Genomic DNA, 15243 nt, shown 5'->3' with positions numbered 1-15243 from the left:
GACAGGGGGGTTCTACTAATTTTTTTTTTTTTTTTTTTTTTTTTACCAGGGCCATTATAAGACTAAGCCCAAATGTCCAGGGGTGGGGACTGAATGTGCATATTTTTTCCATCCATTGGTATTCTGGTACTCAGGGTTGATAACCGCCAGCTTAGACTATGTAAACACTATGTAAACACTGCTGCCCCTGTATGTGTTTCTTCTGAAGCTGTCTCACAACTCAGCTTCCCTGATGTGGAGCAGCTTGTTTTACCTAATGTACCTACCAACTCTAGCCCATAACACACTTTGTAAATGAAACGTGGGTGAAATCAGAAAGGTGTTCCTGCAAGGCGGTCTTCTGAGATTTAGGAGAATAGTAAAACTCTGCACTGGAAATTTACAAAGGAAAGAGCATATTTTTCTAAAACAGTTCTAACAGTTGACAGCAATTTTAAGATATCGTAGGTCCCCTATGTAACAATGAGATTCATACTCCTGATGCAAAAACCTAGTAGTGAATGTGTGAGTCTTGCTACTAAATCAGACATTTACTTTACATGAGACATCCTGAATTTTAAGAACCTGAACTTTCAAAGACACAGCCATGGATAAAAGAAAAATGTTGAATGTCAATTTCTTGAAAAATCACATGAACAGTATGGTACTTATTCAAAGCTCTCAGAAGTTCAGGTCAATATATCCAGTTTCAAACAAACCAGAGGCCGGATGATCAAGAGGGAAAAGGCAAATCAGCCCATCGGAACTAGCTGCTACCCTTTCATTGATTTCATCACTCTCACTTCTTTTGAACTTTCTCTTTTCCAAGGGCTGGAGGATTGCCATACACCATAGCCCCAAAGCCCTGCAACTCTGGGTTTTCATTTTAAATGCCAGCCACCCCGCCATAAAGAGAAAAGGAAAAAAGGTAGTCAGCATTTGGCTCGAGAATGGAGTTACATTTGATCAAGAGAAGCTGGTTGCTGACCCAGATCACTGCTAAGACTGGCTTTTGGTACTAAGTCTCTGGACATTCTCCTTGGATTCATTTTTCTATCTCATTTTTATTTCACTGCAGCAAACCCTGCACTATGGACATAAAGGTGGAAAACACACAACTTAGATGCTGACCAGATTTGGGTTCCCAGGAGTCACAGATCAGTGCAAATGGTTTTCAGTCATCACCTCTTTTTGCCAAGCCCTCAAAATGGTCATTTCCAATAGATGGGAGAAAAAGCAAATTCCGTACTGCCAAATTAAATGAGTGATGGCTCCTTACACAGGCCTTTCTGTACAGATGCTGGTGACTGCAAAATTGTTTCTCAAGCTTATCAAATAATGGGTCCTTACAACTATAAGATGAAGGGAATTCCCTGGTGGTCCAATGGTTAGGACTCTGCACTTTCACTGATGAGGGCGCGGGTTCAATCCCTGGTCAGGGAAGTAAGATCCCGCACACCGCCCATGAGCCCCAAAAAACAAAAACAAAAACTATAAGATGCAGAAGAGAAAATTCAAACTATCAGCGTGTTCATCTTGAACCTGCATTCCAGAGTCAAAAGAAAACGTACCCAACCCCATTATCATTAGTAAGTTTTTTCTGTTTTGTGTTTGTTTTCATCAGTAGGTTTTATTCAACCACTGGACTTGGATTCCGTATACAAGCAGTGCAGGTCTCCCCGCACTTTAACTGGTCGGGTACCTTCGTTTGGGTTTGGCAGGGGATGGAGTCTACTTACTTCTGTCCCTCTTCTCCCTCCCCTTGACCCTGTCATCTCTGAAGTCCCTCTCTCTGTCCCAGTCACCTTCTGGCCACACCCGAGTTGATTCTTTTTCCTGCCACCTCTTCTCCCGGCCCCGGTCATGGTCCCGATCCCTCATCCTGGAGTCCCAGTGTCTTTCTCGGGATCGAGATCGCTCCCTTCTCTCCCTCTTTCCCTCTCGAAACTGGTCGTTTTTAACAACTGGCAGATTAATGGGTTTTCGGAAAGGCCGATCCCGCCCCCCGAATCTCAGCTGCCCAGATTCCTTTTTCCCCCCCAGGCCTCCTCCAAGTCGCCGAGGAATCCACCCTTTGAGAGTCCTTTCCAGTTCATAGTCCACAAATATCTCATGTTGGTCAATAACCAGGCCATCGGCGTCCCGGTAAGCTTTGAGCAGAGAACGCTCCTCTTTGTATTCGATGAAGGCATAGCCCTTCGAAAATCCCGTGACCAAGTCCCTCACCAGCCGAAGCCGCCGGATGTCCCCATAGCGGGAAAATACTTCCTTTAACTTCTCCTCTTTGGTCTGCAGGTTTAGTCTCGCCACAAACAGGGTGAGGAGGGGGTCTCCTGTGACGCCTTTGTTGGGGGCATATCGTGCCAGCATCGCCCTCCAGACAGCTCGATCATGTGGGTCCTCGTCGGTGCCATCAATGCTGCCAGCTTTAAGCGGGTCATACTCCTTGGCGATGGGCATCCAATCGTTCATGTTCTAAGGAGAAGCACAGCAAGCGTTTATGCAGCACCTACTGTAAGCTACGTATTCAATCCTTTCAACAGCCCCATGAAGTAGATACTGCTTTTCACCCCTTCTTCCAACAGGGAAGGAAGAGGATTTTTCAGACGCTGTGGCCCCCCAGCTAGAAAGCAGGGGAGACAGTATCAAAGGCAGGCGGTGGGGCTCCAGAATGCTCTCACGCACTCCTCCACCAACCCTCCCCAGAAGAAGCAGAGGGCAACGTGCCTGAGTTTGATGCATACGTGTATCATCCAGCTTAGCCACGGTAGGGCACACACAAGCTGTTATAACGTGGCAACACGGATCAAAATCCAGAATCAAAATCCAGGCTTGCCTTTCAGAGACTTTAAAATGGTCATAGGGAAACCAGCCTGGGAACTTCTGTGCAAAAGGGCATTTTTTTTTTTTCAAATTTATTTATTTATTTATTTATTTTTGACTGTGTTGGGTCTTCGTTTCTGTGCAAGGGCTTTCTCTAGTTGCGGCAAGTGGGGGCCACTCTTCATCGCGGTGCGCGGGCCTCTCACTGTCGCGGCCTCTCTTGTTGCGGAGCACAGGTTCCAGACGCGCAGGCTCAGTAGTTGTGCCTCATGGGCCTAGTTGCTCCACGGCATGTGGGATCCTCCCAGACCAGGGCTCGAACCCGTGTCCCCTGCACCGGCAGGCAGACTCCCAACCACCGCACCACCAGGGAAGCCCCTGGAAAAGGGCATTTTAAAAAACTCTTTATGGGAGTTCCCTGGCGGTCCAGTGGTTAGGACTCGGCACTTTCACTGCCGGGGCCCGGGTTCAATCCCTAGTTGGGGAACTAGGATCCCGCAAGCCACATAGCTCGGCCAAATATATATATATATATAATAATAATAATAACATTAATAAAAATTAAAAACTCTTACTACCAAGAGTTTCAAACACATACCAATGTAGACAACAGCATAATCTTCCATGAATTTCTCACCCGGCTCCAACTATGACCAACACCTGGCCTGTCTTATTTCATCTGTGCTCCCCACATTCCCGCTCCCAGATTTTTTTTTTTTTAATTTTTAAATATTTATTTATTTATTTATTTATTTAGGCTGCACTGGGTCTTTAGTTACGGCACGCGGGATCTTCGTTTCGTTATGCAGGATCCTTAGTTGCGGCATGCGGGACTTCTTAGCTGCGGCATGAGGGATCTAGTTCCCCGACCAGGGATCAAACCCGGGCCCCCTGCATTGGGAACGGGGTGTCTTACCTACTGGACCACCAGGGAAGTCCCTCCCAGATTATTCTGATAAGGACTTTTTAAAAAAACAAAACTACACGGGAAAATGGTGCTCTGAACGCACCATTTTGCATCTGTCAGTAAACAGGGAGCAAAGCCAAAATGAGTGACCCAGCCGCAGCCTCTTTAGTTCAAAAGGAGGATGGGGGACTTCCCTGGTGGCACAGTGGTTAGGAATCCACCTGCCAATGCAGGGGACACAGGTTCGATCCCTGGTCCAGGAAGATCCCACATACTACGGGGCGGCCAAGCCCGCACGCCACAACACTGAGCCCACGCCCTGCAACTACTGAAGTCCACGCGCTCTAGGGCCTGTGTGCTGCAACCACTGAGCCCGCATGCTGCAACTACTGAAGCCTGCACGCCTAGAGCCCGTGCTCAACAACAAGAGAAGCCACCGCAATGAGAGGCCCACGCACTGCAACGAAGAGTGGCCCCCACTCGCTGCAACTAGAGAAAGCACATGTGCAGCAACGAAGGCCCAACGCAGCCAAAATATATATATAAATAAATAAAAAGAAACTTTATATATATAAAAAAAAAAGGAAGATGGGATTTCTTCCCACTTCCCTAGCTTATAATCCATCTATGCTTTGGAGCTTGAGAACTGATTGCAATGGTAATTTTAGTTCAGCAAGCACACTGCAACTGTCATTCATTCTGATAGAAGATCTTTCTATGTTTGTTTGAAAGAGGGTGGGTAAGTTTAAGTCTGACACATGATAATTGATTCATGTGAATTTTCTTGAATAATTCGGTGCTTGCCAACATTTCAGACCCTGCTAGTAATCATGTGACCACCTCTGTAAAGCTTTAGAGCCAAGGCTGAAATATGTTACTTAAAAACCAGGGCTCTGTCGAATATATCTGGTGATCTTCATTCCTAACAGCATCTTTCCATGATATTTATTAAAATGGTATCTATAGTTTCCCCCCCCTCTCAAATTTTCCTCAAGGATCTTTTTTGTTTTTGTTCTTCAGTTTACAGGTTATGTAGGGGGAGTGATCACAGTGGAATTTCTTTTCCCAGTAAAAAAGTAAAACACCGGGACTTCCCCGGTGGCGCAGTGGTTAAGAATCCGCCTGCCAATGCAGGGGACACAGGTTCGATCCCTGGTCCGGGAAGATCCCACATGCCACGGAGCAACTAAGCCTGTGCGCCACAACTACTGAGCCTGCGCTTTAGAGCCCGTGAGCCACAACTACTGAGCCCTCGTGCCACAACTACTGAAGCCCGTGTGCCTAGAGCCTGTGCTCTGCAACAAGACAAGACACCACGATGAGAAGCCTGCGCACCACAAGGAAGAGTAGCCCCCACTCGCCGCAACTAGAGAACGCCTGCACACAGCAATGAAGACCAAACGCAGCCAAAAATAAACAAATAAATTTTTTTAAAAAGTTATTAAAAAAAAAAAAGTAAAACACCTACAGAATAAAACCCAAAGTCAATGAACTCAAGAATTCTGACTCTCACTTAGCCTCTCACCATATTCCATTGCAGAACCTGTTCTACCCAGGACTGCTCCTCATTCCTTGAACGTGCCCTAATCCCCTGGCTCCATGTCTTTCCTGGTGCAATTTCCTCTGCTGGGAATATTCTCTTCCTTTCCACCACCCACATCTCCACTTGTGGAAATTCTACTGGTCCTTCCAAGTCTGGCTTCCAGCCTCTTCCCCATGAAGCAAATCCGTTGGTCCCACAGCTCATGGTACCTCTTCTGTCATACTGATCACGTTTTGCCCAACACACAATAAACACTCTTCACAATAAACACTCTTCAACCCAGTGTCCCCAGATCCTAGGACACTTCCTGATAAATGCTGGGGAACTGAACCAACTCCAAACAAAATTCACTGAACTTATTTTGGTCCAAATCAGACAAAAAGGACCACTTCATTGAAAATTGAAAGGCAGGGACTTCCCTGGTGGCGCAGCGGTTAAGAATCCGCCTGCCAATGCAGGGGACACGGGTTTGATCCCTGGTCCAGGAAGATCCCACATGCCGCGGAGCAACTAAGCCCGTGCGCCGCAACTACGGAGCCTGCGCTCTAGAGCCCGGGAGCCACAACTACTGAGCCCACATACCACAACTACTGAAGCCCGTGCGCCTAGAGCCCGTGCTCCACAATAAGAGAAGCCACCGCAATGAGAAGCCCGCGCACCGCAGCAATGAAGAGCAGCCCCCGCTCGCCGCAACTAGAGAAAGCCTGCATGCAGCAACGAAGACCCAACACAGCCAAAAAATTAATTAATTAATTAATTTTTCAAAAAAAGAAAGAAAGAAAATTGAGAGGCAGGACATTACACCATCTGCCACCAAATTGTAAAAGGAGGGCATATATGCGTCTCATCATTAACAAGCAACTTTGGAGAAGACACCTCTCTGGTATCCTTATCAGTAAAAGGATGATAAACAGCTAGAACAAGGGAAGGAGCATGAGAAGAGTGAGCCGCTTTTGGTCCGGTCCGGGCTCTGCCTCTAACTCACTTTGTGTCTTCTGTCTATTATGGCTGTAATTTCTCCACATGGGGGAAAAAAAAGAGAGAGAGATCACTGTGTTGCTTGGATCTCTGCTCTGGTATTCTCTAAATGGCCCTAAAATTAGTAAGATTCTAATCTTACTTCCTACCTCTATCGCAAGGTTGCAGGAAAAACAAACAAACAAAAAACAGAGACCATAATAATTATAGTTAACCTGTATTGATCACTGTTTTGCTTGGATCTCTGCTCTGGTATTCTCTAAATGGCCCTAAAATTAGTAAGATTCTAATCTTACTTCCTACCTCTATCGCAAGGTTGCAGGAAAAACAAACAAACAAAAAACAGAGACCATAATAATTATAGTTAACCTGTATTGAACACTTAGGAGGTGCCAGGCTCGGTGCTAAGCACTTAACTCCCCTCACCTCTCAACAATACCGGGACACACCCACTTCTATTACTGCCATTTCAGGTGCCAAAGGTGAGAGGCAAAAAGGTTGTCTTTTGTTCCAAATCACAGAAGTAGCCAAGCGGGGGAGTTAGAACCAAGGGCTTTTATTGACTCCAGAGCTTGAGCTCTTAACTCTTTCCTTAGATAGCTGTCATAAAATATAAAGTTTGAGATGGGAATAGGAAAAAGCAGGCCACGTCTGGGTGTCTGAGGTTGAGAGCCCCGCTCGCAGCCAAGTGGGAAAGGAACCCGTCCCCATTCCACAGGAAAAGGTCACAAAGATCCACCAAATAAAGCTGACATTGCTGTACACAGTCAGAGCTCCTGTTCAAAGCTTTAACAGTTCCTCAAATTAAACTCTGGAAAAAAATTACAAAGGGATAAAAGATGAGTTTCCGGTTTTCTCCCTCACCTGCATGCTCCTGTCAATACTAAATACCAAGAGAAGAGCGGGCTTCACAGCTTCTCGTTAATCTTTCTAGGTGTATTTCCTCCGTTGCAACATTGCATTGAGATTTTCTACCACCACCTCTCTGGATGTTTAGATTCTCGTCATTACTTCATAAACGGAGATGGGATGTGAGATATGAATCGTGGTGGGGTGGAGGTGGGTGGGGCAATGAACCATTAAAGACAGAAGTGTGGAAAGTGAAAAAGCACTGGATTGGGAGCCAGAACACCCAGGTGTAAGACCTAGTGTTATCTTGGGCAAAATTTAAATCACCTGTTAAGTGCTGCTAAATGCCTCTTCACCGCGTTTTTTTGTGAAGATGAGAGAAGGTAGTGTCTTTGAAAGCGCTTTCTAATTATAAATTATTATACAAATAAAAGCTATTCTTAAGCAAACAAACAAAGCACTCGTCCCCAGGCTGAGTCTGCAGAACAGAACAACCGGCGCTTCCCACCAGCTGGGAAACAAACTGAAGGTGGGCGCCCAGAGCCGTCCGAGCACGCGCAGTGAGGCCATGGACGCTAACGCGGAAGTCTCCGTGAAAAAGTCTATACTTCCGATCCGCCCCCCCACCCCTGCCCCGCAGCGCCTCCGTCTCGGCCGCCGGCCCTCAGGGCTGCCTTCCCCACCCCGTCACCATCTGAGGGGGCACAGGACGGAAGGGGCCATCCTACCAACCCAGCTGTCGCTCCCGCCCCCGGCAACACAACCCCAAAAGGCTCCCCCCTCCCCTTTGCCCGCTTTCAACATGGCGGCCCACGCACGCGCTGACATACCGTCCAGGCCGAATTCCCTCGTCCTTCTCGCCAGGGTGGGCCCTACTCCCACCAAACCGCTCCCGCTCACCTCAGCAAGGCTCGGGCTTCCTTTCCCACGGAGCCTGGTGCCGAGCTCGAAGCGACGGAAAGATTCTTCCTCCTTGACTGACGGAACCTTTACATCGGAAGTAGCAGATTCGTCACGGGCCCTGTTTCCGTTTTTGCTTTTATTTTAAGAAATTTAATCACATGCCTTGAGTGTCGACTGCATATCGTCTCCGAAGAGAATGAACTTTCCGTTTCTCTAAAATTTTTCACGAAGACAGAAACTGCTAAATTGAACAAAAGTTGAAAGACGATCGAATGTGCAGCTAGTTGTCTGGGAGACGCTGAATTTCTCTCCGTAGCGAAGAGGTGATTCAGCGCGATGCGAGTTTTAGTTCTTAGACTCACTTTGAGAATTTGATTAATGTTGTGGGGTTTTTTTACTCAGAAAATGCGTATGCCGGTTCACAAGGAAACTTTGTACGTATGTTTTGCCAGAGTTTTTCTAACCCGTAAATTTAACACGTTCGCTTTCCACACCAGCAAAACAGTTCTTCAAAGTCAGTTTGGAGACTGACTTGAGAATCGCGTGGAAGCTGGTTTAAATGCCGTTTCCTGGGCCCCGCAGGGAATCAGTGAATTCAGAATCGCTGAAAATTTGCAATTTTTTGCAAGTCCCCAAATGACCCTTTGAGGACTCCTGCCTTTAGAGTCACGGTTAAGAAGCCCAGATTTAAAACCTAAGCGTGGGAGGGAGAGGGGAGAACCGTGTGGTCAGTAAATCTGTGTAGAACAGGTAGATGTATACATTCAGATTATGCTGTGTTTCTTTTTTGTTAGGTCAAAATATTCGGGTAGATTACGACTTGTGGTACGACTTGAAATGTCTTGATACAGTTGTGCTTTTCTTGATGAGAGTCTCGCGATTTCTTCAGCCACTCATTTTCTGATTAATTCTTACAAGTGGGTCATTTCTGCGAACAGCTGATCTCATTTTGATTCCAGTCCTATTATTAGAAGGTAAGCCAATCACCAGCTACTAAGGATGTATTACTGCTACCTAGTTTTTATCAAATCTTTATTATGTAGGTGAAGCATAGGTTCTGAATATCTATAGCTTTCTTTAAAGTACATTTTCTTGAAATACATTAATAAAATGTATTGAGTAAAAAAATGAGCAATATCTATAGTTTAAAATTTCATATTTAAGACTTCCCTGGTGGTACAGTGGTTAAGAATCCACCTGCCAATGCAGGGGACACGGGTTCGATCCCTGGTCCAGGAAGATCCCACATGCCGCGGAGCAACTAAGCCCGTGCGCCACAACTACTGAGCCTGCGCTCTAGAGCCTGCGAGCCACAACTACTGAGCCCGTGTGCCACAACTTCTGAAGCCTGGGCGCCTAGAGCCCGTGCTCCGCAACAAGAGACGCCACCGTAATGAGAAGCCCGCACACCGCAACTAAGAGTAGCCCCCCCGTCACGGCAACTAGAGAAAGCCCACGCTCAACAACGAAGACCCAGTGCAGCCAAAAATAAACTTATATTTTTAATTAATTAATTTAATTAAAAAAAGAAATATTGTGGTCCCAGTATCTCTGCTTTGCTGGCTTATCAACGGAAGGCTTCTGGGAAAAGTGCATCCACAGCATGAATGCTGCTGCAGAGTCTGAAGGTGCTGCAGACATCTTTTAATATGCTTGGTGGCCTCTTGAAGGGTCATCTGAAAGGCATCTCCATGACTGCCACATCTATATAATTAAAGTTTAATTATATACAAAATTAATTATATAACAAAATACTTTATAAACCAAGCAGAAGATCTGAAGGGCAATGTGAACAACCCTACTAGAGATTTCTATAGAAGTTTCATATTAATACAATCTTTTTTTCCTTTTTCCAGTTTTATTGACATCTAGCACTATATAAGTTTAAGGTGACTTACATACATCATGATATGATTACCACAGTAAGTTTAGTGAGCATCTGTCATCTCGTATGGATACAAAATAAAAGAAATAGAAAAAAAAATGTTTTTCCATACAGCAGTGTTAAAAAGATATTTATCATATCATACATTACATCCCTAGTACTAATTTATAACTGGAAATAAGTACCTTTTGACTGCTTCCGTCCATTCCCGCACCCCCAGGCCTCACCTCTGGGAACCACAAATCTGATCTCTTTTTCTATTTGTTTGTTTGTTTGTTTTGAAATATAACTGACCTACAACACTATGTTAGTTCCTGGCGCACAATATTATGATTCGATATTTCTGTACATTTCAAAATGATCACCACCACACTAATACCATCTTAAAGCAAACATTTAGCATCACCTGCCAGACACTAGGCTAAGCTCACTTCACTCTCTCAACAACTCCTTGCAGAGTGTATTGTTACCTTCCACGGTGGAGCAAGAGCTGGCCTGGAGAGTAGGGTGGAGGACATTAGTCCCTTGGTCGTAGTCTCCTTTAATGCTTCCCTCACCCACCTACACCGCCTCCCCACATGCACACCCCACCCTCCCATTCATCACCCTGAATAAACATTTCACCTAAGTTAAAAAAAAAAAAAAAGTGTGCGGTTATGCAAATACCTACTGAAAACAAGTGCTCTGGGCACCACCCTTCCTGCAACCACATTCTTTTCTAAAGACTTCCAGCTCCTAGAGATGAAGTCAGTGACCCAGGATTGCAGGCATTTAAGCCAAAAGAGAACAGGAAGAAAGACATACTGAATGTACCACTCAGGAAATTAATGGTGCCACCAGTATTCAGAAGAGCATGAGACCTAGTCTGCTTGATGTACCAAAATAGGACCACCAGATATTTGCTAATGGAACTTTCCTATGGGTGGAATTAACCCCCAAACACTTATGGTTCCATTTTTATGAAGCGTGACCCACCCACTACTTTTGTTTCCCATGTCATGTTTTCCTTTGCTTAACCGTGAGTAGGGCGATACCTTACTTTATGCTCCTTTTTGCAGTCAGTTTGGTTCCTACTTAAAAGCTGGGGGTGGGGAAAGCACAGCTGCACACTACTGCAGGCCTGTCTTAAATCTCGGGATGAGTGTTCCTGAAATTATTTTTTAAACTTTGTATAATGATGTATCACTTGGACTTTTTAAAAAGCTTTGTTGTAGACATATTCTATGTGTGTTACTGATCCAGCTTTTCATATCTTGTTCCCGAATAATCATATGAACTTGGGGAGTTTCTCATACTTCATATTCTGGAGATAAAGTAGTTTATAATAGTCATAGTAATAATAATAGCCAACATGTATTGAGCACTTACCGTGTGCCAGACGCTGTCTAAAGCACTTCACGACAATCTTATAAAGTGGCTTCTATCCTTACCCCCATTTTATAGCTGGTAAGACTGAGCCCCAGAGAAGTAATTTCCTTGCCTAAGATCACACAGCTTGCAAGTGACAGAGCCAATCAAGATTTGAACAGTTGTGGTCTGGTCTAGAATCCACCTTGAACACTATACTATCACTCATACTTTTTCAAATTTGAGGGTGCATGTGCATCAGAATTACCTAGAGGGCTTGTTAAAACACAGATTGCTGGGGCCCACCCCTAAAGTTTCTGATTCAGTGGGTCAAGAATTTGCATTTCTAAGAAGTTTCCAGGTGATGCTGATGCTGCTGGTCTCGGAAACACACTTTAAGAACCTCTGCTGGGTGAAAAAAGAAACAGGCCCCAAATGGAATCACTTGTGCTAAGCCCTACGGCAGCAAAGTAAAACTTAATATATAATTTCAGTTTCAGCCTCTCCCAGGGGTGGAATTTTAAACCAATCAGTCTGGAATTTCCTGATCATCCCTAGTGAGGTAATCTGCCTGATAGACTCCCCACCTTTACCCCCAAGGGAAGGTGACCTTACCTGAAATAATCCTTTGTTTATGACTTCCTTGTCTTATCCCCCTTTTCTACCTTTAAAAACCTTCCATTTGTACAGCTCCTCTGGAGCTCTTTTCTACTTGCTAGATGAGATGCTACCCAATTCATGAATCGTCAAATAAAGCCAAGGAGATCTTCAAATATACTCAGTTGAATTTTTTTTTTTAATATTTATTTAGGGGCTTCCCTGGTGCAGTGGTTAAGAATCTGCCTGCCAATGCAGGGGACACGGGTTCAAGCCCTGGTCTGGGGAGATCCCACATGCCGCGAACCACCTAAGCCCGTGCGCCACAACTACTGAGCCTGCACTCTAGAGCCCGCAAGCCACAACTACTGAGCCCGCGTGCCTAGAGCCCGTGCTCCACAACAAGAGAAGCCACCGCAATGAGAAGCCTGAGCACCTCAACGAAGAGCAGCCCCTGCTCGCCGCAACTAGAGAAAGCCCACGCGCAGCAACAAAGACCCAGTGCAGCCAAAACTAAAATAAATAAATTTAAAATATTTATTTATTTATTTATTTATTTATTTAGTCTGCGCCGGGTCTTAGTTGTGGCTCACGGGATCTTCATTGTGGCATGCGGGATCTTTAGTTGCAGCATGCAGACTTCTTAGTTGCGGCATGCATGCGGATCTAGTTCCCCAACCAGGGATCGAATCCAGGCCCCCTGCACTGGGAGCATGGAGTCTTACCCACTGGACCACCAGGGAAGTCCCGAATTTTGTTTTTTAACAGCCGTAATTCAGAATTGTTTTCGTAATTTCCCAACGGAGAGAGAAGGGTCATGATTATCTACCAACAGATTGTCCAATTCTATGAGGGATCTAAGAGTTAAGATCATTAACACTTGATAATAACAACCAGTGTCCACTGATACTTATGATGTGCTGGACACTGGATGAGGCACTTTTCACGAATTATCTCATCTAATCCTCACACCAGTTTTGGGGAATACTTTATTTTTCCAAGTTGACTGTAGGAAATGGGGATTTGGAGATTAGAGAATTTGATCAAACTTATGTACCAGGAAGTAACAACTGTGGGGTTCAAGTCAAAGACTACTTAACTCCACAGCCCTGTTGGCTACTACATTACAGTCCTGGCACATAGTAGGCGCTCAGTAAATAAGCTGTCGAATGAACAAAAGAATCTTTTTTTTTTATATCAAAATCCTAGTTACTCAATGGAAGACACTTTGACTTTTTAAAAGTGCGATTTACCAGGTTTCACTGTGTAACAAAGAAGGAAGGAAGATATGGTGCCTTAGAGGATGAATTTCTAGAGAAATTTCAAGGCAGAAGGAACTTTTGAAAAGGACAGTGGTGCAGAAGAGATTCATACCAGCAGTGGTGGCTGGGGATCCTGATGGTAAAAACTAAATGCAGCAACATTAAATTCTTTCTGATAAGCATTGCTCTGCGAAGGCTACATTCCAAGAATGATGTTCGGTGGTTTTTAGTCTATTCACAGAGTTGTGCAACCATCACCACAATCTAATTTTAGAACATTTTCATCACCCCAAAAAGAAACCCTGTCTGCATTAGCACTCACTTCCCATCCCCCTCCCCCAGCTCTAGACATCCACTAATCTACTTTCTATCTCTATGGATTTGCTGTTGTGCACATTTCATGTAAATGGAATCATACAGTAGGTGGCCTTTGTGGCTGGCTTCTTTCACTCCGTAAAATGTTTTCAAGGTTCATCCACATTGTAGCATCTGTCAGTGCTTCATTCCTTACCTCCTTACCAGCACTTTATTGAGGTATAATTTACCTAAAGGAAATACACAGTGTTAAGCATACAGTTCCACAATATTTCACCTACGTATATACTCATGTGACCTTCACCAAGATCAAGATGTAGCCCATTTTCATCACCCCATAGAGTTTCCTCATATGTTAAAAGAAGGAAAACTGGTAAAGTACACATAAGATAAAATTTATTTTACAACCTTAACCATTATTAAGTACAGTTCGGTAGTGTTAAGTACATTCATATTGTTGTGCAACCAAACTCCAGAACTTTTTCACCTTACAGAACTGAAACTCTATACCCACTAAACAACAACCCTCCATTCCCCCCTCCCCCCAGCCCCTGGCAACCACCATTCTACTTTCTGTTTCTATGAGTTTGTACACTAGATATCTCATATAAGTGAAATCATATAGTATTTATCTTTTGGTGACTGGCTTAGTATTTATTTATTTATTTTTGGCGGCATCAGGTCTTGGTTGCAGCTGCGGGATTTTTTTTTTTTTTTTTTTTTTTTTTTATGGCTGTGTTGGGTCTTCCTTGCTGTGCTCGGGTTTTCTCTAGTTGCGGCGAGCGGGGGCTACTCTTCGTCGCGGTGCGCGGGCTTCTCATTGCGGTGGCTTCTCTTGCTGCGGAGCACGGGCTCCAGGCGCGCAGGCTTCAGTAGCTGTGGCGCACGGGCTTAGTTGCTCCGCGGCATATGGGATCTTCCCCGACCAGGGCTCAAACCCGTGTCTCCTGCATTGGCAGGCGGATTCTTAACCACTGCGCCACCAGGGAAGTCCCTCATTTATTTATTTTCTTTAGTTTTTTGGCTGCATAGGGTCTTAATTGCGGCACGTGGGATCTTCATCGAGGCATGCGGGACCTTTTGTTGCAGTGCGCAGGCTTCTCTCTAGTTGTGGTGCTCCGGCTCCAGAGCACGTGGGCTCTGTAGTTTCCGGCACGCGGTCTCTCTCGTTGAGGCGCGCGAGCTCAATAGTTGTGGCGGCGCGTGGGCTTAGTTCCCCGACCAGGGATCGAACCCGCGTCCCCTGCATTGGAAGGTGGATTCTTTACCACTGGACCACCAAGGAAGTCCCAAAAGATAATTTTACTTAAGTCAAACTGAGGATTATAACCCAAGAGACAGACTCTCAGAGGCGCTGAGAACTGTTCTGCCTATTAGAAGTCGAAGACACAGTCATAAACCTTTTTGAGACAAAGGATCATACATCAAAATGACATACTGACATTTTACATAAACTTCACCAGAGATACATAGTCCAGGTAAGCAAGCAATAAGTGACCATGACTCCCTACAGAGTTTGGAAAGAGTGCTAATCTTTTAAGCAGTTACATTGCTAGCATCAGAAGAAAGGGAAAAAAAAGTTGACCTTTGTGGTCAAGCAGGCATTCCCACCTTTGAGGAGGTCTGGTTAATGTATAATGCAAATGTACATTGCACATGAGAGAGGGAGGGAGGAGGCCCAAATGGACAGAGAGAGAATTTTATGTTTAAGTTTTCTTGTCCTGCCTTAAAATATAAATTTTATTTCATCAATGTAGTCCAGTTTATCTATTTTTTCTTTTGTTTCTTTTTCTGTGTTTTGTAAGGACTCATTGCCAAATCCATTGACATAAAGCTTTTCCACTATTTTTCTTCT

General features: G+C 44.8%; 1 protein-coding gene and 2 long non-coding RNA genes across 4 annotated transcripts in view; 2 read left to right on the top strand and 1 right to left on the bottom strand.

Moving 5' to 3' along the window:
* The window catches only part of LOC309610702, a 111759-nt gene that overhangs the window by 68809 nt on the left and 27707 nt on the right, over positions 1–15243 (top strand). The gene's annotated exons all lie outside the window — the stretch shown is intronic.
* Positions 601–8127, bottom strand: SNRNP35 (small nuclear ribonucleoprotein U11/U12 subunit 35). Of its 2 annotated transcripts, none has more exons than XM_082353886.1 (2): positions 7980–8127; positions 601–2454 (listed from the first exon to the last, which is right to left on the bottom strand). In XM_082353886.1, exon 2 carries the CDS (start codon positions 2449–2451, stop codon positions 1711–1713), a length of 741 nt encoding a protein of 246 aa, XP_082210012.1. In that variant the 5' UTR covers positions 2452–2454; positions 7980–8127; the 3' UTR covers positions 601–1710. The 2 variants fall into 2 exon arrangements, with proteins under 2 accessions (XP_082210012.1, XP_082210013.1); XM_082353887.1 differs by having other exon boundaries at positions 7910–8079.
* LOC309610701 lies at positions 2462–5136 on the top strand. Its single transcript, XR_014234141.1, has 2 exons — positions 2462–2746; positions 4730–5136. It is a non-coding gene; the product is annotated as an uncharacterized lncRNA (long non-coding RNA).

The sequence above is a fragment of the Balaenoptera borealis genome (assembly GCF_965194805.1).
Source record: "Balaenoptera borealis genome assembly, chromosome: 14".
NCBI classification, from domain to species: domain Eukaryota; kingdom Metazoa; phylum Chordata; class Mammalia; order Artiodactyla; family Balaenopteridae; genus Balaenoptera; species Balaenoptera borealis.
The sequence above is the reverse complement of the archived record's forward strand: the minus strand, read 5'-3'. Positions and strand labels throughout refer to the sequence as shown.